Below are 11,769 nucleotides of genomic sequence, written 5' to 3'. Positions count from 1 at the left end.
CCAGGATGCCAACCCACGCCAAGGCCAACCAAAGACTTATAACTTTCTATTTTGCTGTGGTCTGCTATTTTATATGCATGCGTATGTGTGAATACATGTGATTATTTGTGCATCTGTAACTGCATAGCATGAAAGATGGAGAAACTTCTGGACAAATGGACTACTTGATGGGGAAAAACTAAAGAGACTTCCTTGGTGTGATATATTTTATCCCATTTTAATACATACACCCAAAAAAACTTTATATGTTGAAGTCCTAACCTCTGATACCTCGGAACGTGACTATTTGGAGACAATACATTTTAACTTAATTACTTAAAGAAGTAATTAAGTTAAATTACTTAAATTACTTAAAGAAGTAATTAAGTTAAAATGAGATCATTAGGGTGGACCCTAATCCAATATGACTGGTGCCCTTCTAAGAAGGACAGAGACATGTACACAAGGAAGACCATGTGAAGACACTGGGAAAAGACAGCCATTGGCAAGCCAAAGAGAAAAATCACAAAAGAAAGCAACTCTGACAACACCTTGATCTCGGACTTCAAGCCTCCAGAATTGTAAAACAATAAATTTCTGTCACAGAAGCCACCCAGTCTGTGGTACTTTTATGGCAGCTCTAGCAAACTAATACACATATCTACCAGACAAAAACTTGCGGTACCATTCTCTCACTCTCTAATGTAGCTTAGAGAAGAAAAATGTTTTCATCACATAGTATTCAGAATCATTAAATATGTCATATTCTTCACACATACATGCATTGTAACAGCATTCTCCCTACCTAGTCACCTGAAAATAACTTTTGAAATCATGCTACACAATTTCCTGTTCCATAGTCAATTCTTTAGACTCTTACTTGAAGTCAGGAAGTAGCAGACCAAGATTTTAACATCATTATTGTCATATAATTCCACGTTCTACTTATAGAGGTAGAAGATTATAGGAGAAATTATTGAAGAAAGTACAAGAAGCCCTATATATTTTCACAGTCATACGTCCTCTATGTTACCCCTTCAGTTGTATCTAATTTCATAGCACGAGTTGTAGGACCCTTCACTTGTTCCCTTATTCCCCTAAGCAAGAACCCACATAGACAACTTGCTTCTGAAGAAAATTTGCATACATACAGAAGTTAATCTATATTATTCAAAATGGATAGTTGGTAAGGAAGAATTGTTGGTGTTTCATTAGAATTGATCAAGAAGAATGCTCTCATTCTAAATTAGATTACTATTCTTCATCCATTTAACTGAAGTATCACTACAACAGTAAAGAAAATGCATCAGTGTACCATGGATGGATGAGAAAAAGACAAATATACAGTCTAGACATCTACAATTCTATGCTCACCTACCAACCTCCCCATCTTTATCTTGAGTTGAAAGATTCATTTCCATACACTTCCAGATGTGAATCTTGAGTTATTTATTTAATCATTTAATAAATAGTTTTGAGTATCTTCTATATGTCTGTTCCAATGGTTCTTAACTGGGCCAATTTTGACTGCCAGGGGACCATTTGGCAACATCTGGAGATATTTTTTATTAATACAACCAGAGTATGGTTACAATGCATGTATGTTTCATCTAGTGGGTAGAAACCAGGATGTTGTGAAACAAATATCCAGCCTAAAAGGTCAGCAGTGCCCAGGCTGGGAAATCCTAGTCTAGCCTTTTGTTACTCATATTATATGCATACAAGTTGAGAAAAAGGAGACTTGGTTGTTGCCGTCACTGCGCTTATACATGAATAGGAGAGATAGAAGTTAATCAAATAGTAAACAAATAGAAGTAAAATTGTAATGGTTGCAATGATTGAGAGGTCAGTGAGATTCCAAAAGGAACATTCCAAAAGATGCATTTGACCCTGACATAACCAAGGTCAAAAAATCTTCCCTGAGGAAGTTGTCATACAACTGGGACAAAGGATAATTAGAAGCTTATTAAGTAAAAAGAAAAGAGAAAAGACATTCCAAGCAGAGTCAACAGTCTGTGCAAAGGTCTGGTGGTGAGAGGAAGCATGGTGAGAAGAAGGGACTGAATGAAGGACAGAGTCGCTGGAGAAAAGAGGAGACTAGAAGTTAGCAGAGATTAAACCTTATATTGGCTTTGTAACCTATATTATGGTTCATCCTTGTATTATAATATATGCCAGATTTCACTTTCACTGAAAAGCAATTGAGGTTTTTTAGTACCCCAAAAGCTACTGACATAAAAAAATTGTTTAAAGAATACAGAGTCGTGTCAGAAAGACTCAGCCAACTTGAAGAGGTTCCCACTAGTCAAAAATGGAGTAACATGATGAGGATAACTACAATGGAGAGGGAGGAAGTTCTAACTATTTTTAAGTCAGAGCATGTGGAGAGATTTCTGGAGTGGCTGTCAAAGTTCTTTGCCCTTGATCTGAGTGGTGATTACAAAGGGATTTGACTGATAATATTTCACTAAGCTATATGGTTGTTTTGTGTGGTCTTTCTTCTGTGTTTTTGTTTTATTTCACAATAAAAAGCTATGAAAAAATTTTTAAAAAGCAACTGAGGGCAATGTGGCTGGGTGAAGTTTGATGTAGAGGGAAGAATATACCTTAGGATCAGGCAAACTTCATTTCAGCTACTTGCCGCATCTATTCTTGGACAACAGGAATAACAATAACTTCGCAGGCTTATTACAAGGATTAAATGATATAATGTATACATGTGATACCAATAGTATCTCCTTCTTAGTGGTGTTGCACAAATGAAATTACTTAATATGTGCAAATTGTGTGGAATTTAGTAAGTGCAATATTAGGCTAGCTGTTATGATTATTATACTGCTTGGCACATAGCAAATAGTTAATACATTTTGCTTCCTACCCCTCCCATTCCCTCTCTCCTCCATTTATTGGCACCAAAGGTACCTCAGGAGTCCCTGACTCTCTCAGATATCCCAGCCCTGATTGCTGTTGGGATCTGGCCGTCCTCTCCACAGACACACAGACACACACACACACACACACACCCCAAAGAACTACCTTAGTCACTCTAGACCTCTTCAGAATTGCCTGTGAATAAGTGGGCACTTGGATACATATATTCACACACAAACATGTAAATATATGTTATAAAAATATAAATATTTTTACACATGACCAACCAACATTTTTTCAAAGGAATTAAACTAATTTGCTAAGATCTATGGGAATGTCTCTGCTCAAAGAAAATTAACAAAGAAGGATATCATGGAAAGTTTAATGTATGAAACCTATTTAATTGCATAATAAATGTTAATTTATTATGATCAGGCAAACTTAACGTGATAATTATTAATTGAAGCACTATTAATAACATAACACTATGCTAGGACCCATAGCAGAAAGATAAAAATAAAATAAAGTCTCAGTTCTCTGGGGCAAAAATAATTTGGGAATTATTATTACAACAGACATGGTAGGAATAGACTTGAAACAGAAGGCTCAAATGGCCTTGATTAGGGAACTTGGTGTTTTTCAGGAAATTATTTTGGGAACTGAGAATGTTACTAAGTGGTTGAATACTAGTCTTTACTTTGACAAGCATACTCTAGACCCTCCATGTGACAGGGGATTTCAAGTGGAGACACAGTTTTAGTTTGGACTAATTATCTGGTAACAGGAGACAAGGTCAACAATCACTAAGCTACCTTCTTCTGGGAGATGGAACTTATGAGACAAGACTCTAGATTACAAAGCAATTGACTTGCTACATGGCTTTTGTTTGGGAGGTTACATAAGGCTCAGTCCCACTGGGCAGGCTCTCCAGGCTCATGACCCTCCCTTCTTGATCTACCAGAGCAGTCAGACATCACTGCTAGGTCCTCTCTTTTATGAATATCCCAGAGGAGGCTGGCTCAGTGTATCTCTCTCCTTTTCCAAGTTTAAGGTAAGAGAATCTCTTACCTTCTTCTAGATTTGCAGTGTTCCAACACTGACTGACACTGAGCTAGAAAAGTAAAATAGTGGCTTTACAAATAAAGACTCCAGGATTTCAGAACTAGTTCAGCCTATGACTTACAGTGTTTTCTCCGAATTTCACTGGGAAGCCCAATTTTTCTGGTTAGAATGGTAATAACTAATCTCGGTCAAAGAAATTTGAGGGATTTAATAAATATAAATTGCTATAAGGTTTAAGGGTTAATAAAAACCTTTTATTCATATGGTATCTCCTTTAATCTTCTGCTGTAAGGCAGATATTATTATCATACCCTTAATAGATACAATGAAAGCAGGGAAGAATTAACATTTATTATGCAACTAAATAGGTTTCATACATTAAACTAAGTGTTCTATAAATACTTTATCTCACCTAATTTCATCACAACTCCATTATGTAAGTATTATTATTTGCATCTTTTAAACATGAGGAAACAGAAATTAACGTGAGATGATCTTCCAGGAGATTATGTTATTAATAGTACACTGAGAATCTAGCTCAGGTTTGTTGAATGACAAATCCACTAAACCCCTTTTTTACACAACTCTTACTAGACATTTGTAGAGCTGTTCTAGCCTAGAGTATCTGGATTTCCAGAATGAACAGAAATAATGTATCTCAGGACATTCTTGCCAACTTGAGGAAGGCTACCTGGAAAGGAAAGAAGGAAAGTAAGAGAATGATGTGAAGTTTGACCTGGAAACACAGATCTGGGGGGAGGTTTCTGGGGATGATGAAGTGTTCTTATCTTGCGTCTGTCGTATGCAACATATTTAGTAACAACTTGGAATGGCAAGTTGATGGATGTGTTGATAAAACAATTTTCACTGTCTTGGAACCATGAACTCCACTATTTTATCTGTCTAGATCTATTTAATGTAACCATTCCTGTGATCTGTCACAGGCTGCACAATTTTTTAAAAGATATTTTAAATGAGAACATTTCCAGAGCTTAAATTGTGAGACACATCAAAACCATGTCATATGAGAAACAGCAAAAGGAAATTAGGAAGAAAAAAAAACAGGGCTACAGGATAACAGCGCTTTAGCATCTGGTGTTTTGAGTAGAAACGGCCATATTGGGCCGGGTGCGGTGGCTCACGCCTGTAATCCCAACACTTTGGCAGGTGATCACCTGAGGTCAGAAGTTCAAGACCAGCCTGGTCAACATGGTGAAAGCCCACCTCTACTAAAAATACAAAAAATTAGCTGGGCCTGGTAACAGGCACCTGTAATCCCAGCTACTTGGAAGGCTGAGGCAGGAAAATCGCTTGAACTCAGGAGGCAGAGGTTGCAGTGAGCTGAAATCATGCCATTGAACTCCAGCCTGGACAACAAGAGTGAAACTCCATCTAAAAAAAGAAAAAGAAAGAGAGAAAGAGAGAAAGAAAGAAAGAAAGAAAGAAAGAAAGAAAGAAAGAAAGAAAGAAAGAAAGAGAGAGAAACAGAGAAAGAAAGAAAAAAATGGCCATATTGTGTAGAACAAAGGAACATTTAGAAGTTGCACAGAGGCAGGCTTCAGTTTATTACAGAAATGACTTTCAGAGAATCCAGTCTTTCCACAGCAGAGCAAGCAAACCAGGAGATAATGGGATTCCCCGGGCATTGAAGGTGACCCAGTGTCTACATACTGTATTGTAAATTCAAGTATCTAATAACTGGGGATCAAATTGGCCATTTTTGAGGTCCCTTCTTGCAGTTAGAATTTACGACTTATAATAGCTCTGATGTAAATATTTTAAATATTTTATTATAGGTGGAGTGTTCAGATTACAAATATTATAGAGAGCAGTATTCAGATGATAACTATATGACATGACGGATACGCTGATTAGCCTGATTTGATCATTCCACAATGTGTATATGTATCAAAGCATCACATTGTACAATTATTATTGTCAATTAAAAACAAAATATAACTTTTTGAAAAGATGATATGAATGTAATAGACTACAATAAAATTCTCAGAAGTTGTCATTGTGACACAGATTTCAAACTGTCTCTGTATAATAATATAGATGGTAGACTAGCCTTTAGATGTGTGCCTGTTGTAGACTTCCATATGCTATGTTCTTGAATGATAGAATTATTTCCACAGCGCAGCCCAAATCTTAGATATGAAGTTGTTTTATATAAGGACTCCTAAACAAGTGATTTGATTATGAATAATCTTAAATCTTTCACTGCATGGCAAAGTGAAAGTAGAAAATGAAGAAAACGTATAAATAACATTTTCAAGCTGTATTATCCATTCAACATATAATTATTGAGTGTCTAAAATTTGCACAACATTAGGCGTGCTTATATGGGATGATCAAAATGTAAATAAAGCAGAATGGCTGCCCTTGAATTTATAAATAATAATGATGATTATCTTTTATTAGGTTGCCATTACTATGGACAGTTCATTGTGATATCTTACATTACTATTGCATTTAAACTTACAGCAATTCTTTTGTCTAAGTATAATTATTATTCCCATTTTTCAAATACAGAAATTGAGGCTTAGAGAAATTATATATTACCTAACATCATGAAGCCAGGAGCTGGAATTATTCAAACCACATCACTTCCCTTCACTGCTGATTTCACATTGATACACTGCCCCTCCTCCACATGATATAGTATAATGTGCAATATGCTAAGTGGCATTAGAAACCACTCAAAGCATTATTGAAGTTCAGCTCAGGAAAAGAGACCAACTGAAATAGATACCACTTGTTAGCTGTTGGAAAAACAGCAGAGAGCCATTTCTGCCCTAGGTGCTCTTAATATTTGTAGCTGCCTACTCATATTTTTCCCCATGCTTGTGACACTGAGGTGGGTTTGTGTGAATAATTTTTACTGGAAGTGGTGCTTCTGGGTAGAGATTTCTCTTCAAATCTCATATTCAATGACAGGAAATATTAAAATTTGGCACGTTGAAACAAGGCCACACGTTACGTCTTTTCCACCTTATTTAATATGAGTTGGTCTGGGAAAAGAAGTGGAATGGATGCCCTTTGCAAATTACGTCTGTTTATTAAAAGGTTTTTGTGGAAAAGATATGGCTTCTCCCAGATTTCACATTAGCTTCTGAGAAATATGAAAAATAGACGGGCTTAGACTTTCATAATCATGCCCAAATTCACAGGAAGGCTTCTTAGATTTCCAACATCTTGGGATCACATATTTTCTCATACCTCCACCCACGCCAGGAGGAAACATATGATAAAACACCTTGTTTCCTTCAAGCCTTATACTTCTGGTCAGATAAGGATAGAAAAACCAATAGTAGACAGGGTTTTGCTTTCTGAGGCGTATCCCTGACACTGTCATACTCAGGCCTCTGTTAGCCCTTTGCTTCATGGGTAATTTTTTTTCTTTCTTCACTTCCCATCACTAGTTTTGAGAGTTACATTGACATATCACTTATTCAATACCCCAGGAGATATTGAGTGTAAATATTAGGTTGGTGCAAAAGTAATTGCAGTTTTTGCCATCAAAACTAATGGCAAAACCGCAACTACTTTTGCACCAACCTAATAAATATGTGAATGAATAAGTGAATGAATAAATGGCTTATCTCCCTTACCTTAATGATTTCTAGCCCCAAGAATTCCGTGACACTTTCTTGTGAATTCGCTGAAAGAATTGAATTTTCATTCCACTCTTTCTGAAAATAGCTCCTGAATCCCACCCACTTCCTCTGCCATTTTTCTTCAATAGTATCTTACATAGTTTGGCCCAACTCTTGGCAGGTAGAAATTGAGGTGTAGATATTAATGTGGAGAAACTTGGTAAAAGTGGAGAAAAGAAAAAGAACTAGTCTTGATCCTTCCAGTTTCTAACTCCAGTGCTGATTACATTAGATTCATGGCTCAGAGTGTAACTTAATTTATCTTCAGTCTGATTCTTCCTTCTGTACTTGTAGCTCTCCACAGAGAAATACTGTTAGCTCAATTACCTGGGAAAATCACTCAGTGTTGATGGAATTTGTGTTCCTGGCCTATCCCTCCTGCCCAGAACTGCATATTCTGTCCTTCCTTGGGGTCAGCCTGGTTTATGGTTTGATCATCACTGGGAACATTCTCATTGTGGTGTCCATTCACACAGAAACCCATCTATGCACATCCATGTACTATTTCCTGGGCAGCCTTTCTGGGATTGAAATATGCTACACTGCAGTGGTGGTGCCCCATATCCTGGCCAACACCCTACAGTCAGAGAAGACCATCACTCTCCTGGGCTGTGCCACCCAGATGGCTTTCTTCATTGCACTGGGCAGTGCTGATTGCTTCCTCTTGGCTGCCATGGCCTATGACCGCTATGTGGCCATTTGCCACCCGTTGCAGTACCCTCTCCTCATGACATTGACTCTTTGTGTCCACTTGGTTGTGGCATCAGTCATCAGTGGTCTGTTCCTGTCCTTACAACTGGTGGCCTTCATCTTCTCTCTGCCATTCTGCCAGGCTCGGGGCATTGAGCACTTCTTTTGTGATGTGCCACCAGTTATGCATGTTGTTTGTGCTCAGAGTCACATTCATGAGCAGTCAGTGCTGGTGGCAGCCATACTAGCCATTCTTCCTCATCACCACCTCCTACACCTTCATAGTGGCTGCTCTGCTCAAGATCCACTCAGCTGCTGGCCGCCACCGGGCCTTCTCCACCTGCTCTTCCCACCTCACTGTGGTGCTGCTGCAGTATGGCTCCTGTGCCTTCATGTACCTGTGCCCCAGCTCCAGCTACAACCCCAAGCAAGATCAGTTCATCTCACTGGTGTACACATTGGGAACCCCACTGCTCAACCCACTTATCTATGCCCTGAGGAACAGTGAGATGAAAGGGGCCGTAGGGAGAGTTCTTACCAGGAACTGCCTTTCCCAGAACAGCTAGGAAAGACGAGGGGACAGCCTATCAGGCAAGTATTTGGTTCCAGCCCACCAAATCTGTATGAAACTGAGATTTCTATCATTTGGTGTTAAAACTCATCTAAAAGATGGTATAAATTATATGGATACTGTTTATGTGTGCCAAAGATTTTTAAATATTTCTACAATTTGACTCTGTAATTTCTCTTCTTGGAAAGAACTACATGAGCATAAAGTGATATAAAGTGGCAAGTATAATACTTTGTCCAGTTACCAGCTGAGAAGAGATAGCTCACTCAATAGATTTTAACTAAAAAAATATTTAAAAAGGGTTATCTGCAGTGGTTATAGGTAAGGAAACCAATAAAATGTGGCAGAGCACTAACACGCTAGCAATAGCAGGAAGCTTTCTCAGCCCTAGACCTAAAAGGTGTGCCATAGAAGAAGGGTGCAACATTATCAGAGTCCAGTGACAGCTAGATCTAAGGAGATAAACCACTTGGTAGAAACTGTGGCATCAGAAATAAAAATAAACTATGGCAGAACTATGGCCATGCAAGGAAGAGACAGGGAGGCAAATACCCCAGCGTCTCTTTGCTCAAAATCTTCCATTTCTTGCCCTGTCTCCATGGACCAAACTCAACTGGCAGCAAGAGGGGAGGGGAGACTGGGTGAATCAGTCCACAGAAGTCAGTCTCCTAGGGCACAGGGAAAGGCAGACAAAAACCTTGAGAACCAGGGTCAAACAGAGAACAATCAGAACAAATTTGTTGTTTATTATAGCATCATACATAAAAATGAAAATAGGCCAGTTGCGGTGGCTCATGCCTATAATCCCAGTACTTTGGGAGGCTGAGGTGGGCAGATCATGAAGTTAAGAGTTTGAGACCAGCCTGGCCAACATGGTGAAACCCCATCTCTACTAAAAGTACAAAAATTAGCCTGGCATGGTGGCGTGTGCCTGTAATCCCAGCTACTTGAGGGGCTGAGGCAGGAGAACCGCTTGAATCCAGGAGGCGGAGGTTGCCGTGAGCTGAGATTGCGTCATTGCACTCCGGCCTAGGGGACAGAGCGAGACTCCCTCGGTCTCAAAAAAAAAAAAAGAAAAGAAAAGAAAAGAAAAGAAAAGAAAGAAATCCACTTCTCCTATAATAAAGTATTGGTTAAACAATTACTATGTAAAAAGATATTATTCAGCCTCAAATTTATATTTTCAAATACTAGTTATTAGTAATAGATAACATTAAGTGCTTCCTGTGTGCCAGAAATACATATTCTATCAATCTTCAAAAAGCTCATTAAGACTATTATCTCTGTTTTTTATATAAATGGGAAAGTTCTCAGAAAACAGACCCTGACAGTGAAACCAATACAGTAGGTTCCACTTACCTGCAGATTTACTTTCCACAGTTGCAGTTACCCGCGGTCAATGCAATATAAAAATATTAAATAGAAAATTCCAGAAATGAACAATTTGTAAGTTTTAAATTGTGTCCTGTCCGGAGTAAAGTGTTGAAATCCCAAGCCATCCTGCTGTATCCCACCTGGGAAATGAATCGTCCCTCCCTTTGTTCAGCATATCCACATTGAATACACTACCCATCTGTTACTATGTATAGAGTTCAGTAATTATCCACAGCTTCAGGCATCTACTGCAGGAGTCGTGGACTGTATCCCCCTTGGACAAGGTAAGGGGGGACTATTGTATCTGTACATAACTATGGATCAGGAAACCAGTCCTAGGGAACATAATTGAGCTGTAATAAAGGAAGATTCTCTGCTGCCAGAGTGGAGGATACCAATAATGTGCCAAATTGGATTCAAAATTGCTATGGAATAGTGACTGCATTGTGCCTCCTGTTTCTCACCCTTTTGAATGGAGGTGTCTATTCTCATGTAAATATGGAGTTGATGCTAAGTACAAGATCCTCAATTTTGAGCCTGGATTATAAATTTTATCTTTAAGATTTGTTTTATGGCACAACATATGTTTCATTCTGACATCCCACGTGCCTCTGATAAGAATGTGTGTCCTGTGGATGTTGAGTGAAATCCATTAAGTTAGGTTAGCGAATAGTGTGGTTCTAATCTTCAATATCTATGCATATTTTTATCTACTTGTCTTACCAATTACTGAAGGAGGTGGGCTTAAATCCACAACTGTTATTATGGATTTGTCCATCCCTCCCATTAGCTCTAACAATTTTTATTTTCTATATTTTGAATCTATTATTAGATGTAAATATATTAAGATTTGTTCTATCTCGCTGATAAATGAACCATTTTTATCATTAAGCAATGCTCTTTTTAATTGCTAATAATCTGTCTGATCCAGAATTCTACTTTGTCTTAATAGCTGCATTGTCTTGTCTATACTTATATTTGCATGATACTTATTGCTCTTCCCTTTTATTTGTAACTTTTTTCTCATATGTAAGGTGTGCCTCTTGTAAATAGCATGTAATTCATACTTTTTCTTTTTAACTCGCTCTTATTGGAGTGTGTATATACCATCTTCCCATATGTTTTTTATTTACTCTTTCTTTTCTTTGTTCTTTGGTTTCTCCTTTCCAACCTCTTTTTGAATTTATAGAGAATTTTTTTCTGCTATGTTGGCTTTTTAGCTATATTTTTTCATTTTATTTTGCGGCTGCATTCTTATCACAGCCTACCACAAATTATTATGATACCACGCCGCAAATATGCATGAGACTTTTTAAAGTATAATTACATTTACTGCCCTCCCATATTTGTGCTCTTAATATATGATATTTCACTTATAAATTCCATCATAAATTGTTATTTTTGTTCTAAATAGTTAATCATTTTCAAATAAATTTTAAAATAGTATTTTACATTTTAACCTTAAGTTTATGAATATTATAATTATCTTTTTTCTTTAACAATTTTAAAGATGTAATTTAATTTTCTTCTGGTTCCCATTATTTCTGATGAGAAATCATTTGT

The 11,769-nt window shown here is 37.6% G+C and overlaps 1 protein-coding gene across 1 annotated transcript; it reads left to right on the top strand.

The window, feature by feature from the left end:
• The first annotated feature begins 7,920 nt into the window (after positions 1-7,920).
• On the top strand, positions 7,921-8,827 carry LOC466600 (olfactory receptor 10W1). Its single transcript, XM_009440442.3, is given in 2 exon segments — positions 7,921-8,507; positions 8,509-8,827. Coding segments are annotated over 2 exon segments (906 nt in total).
• Positions 8,828-11,769: the final 2,942 nt, after the last annotated feature.

Source organism: Pan troglodytes, chromosome 9 (genome assembly GCF_028858775.2).
Source record: "Pan troglodytes isolate AG18354 chromosome 9, NHGRI_mPanTro3-v2.0_pri, whole genome shotgun sequence".
In the NCBI taxonomy this organism is placed as follows: domain Eukaryota; kingdom Metazoa; phylum Chordata; class Mammalia; order Primates; family Hominidae; genus Pan; species Pan troglodytes.
The sequence above is the reverse complement of the archived record's forward strand: the minus strand, read 5'-3'. Positions and strand labels throughout refer to the sequence as shown.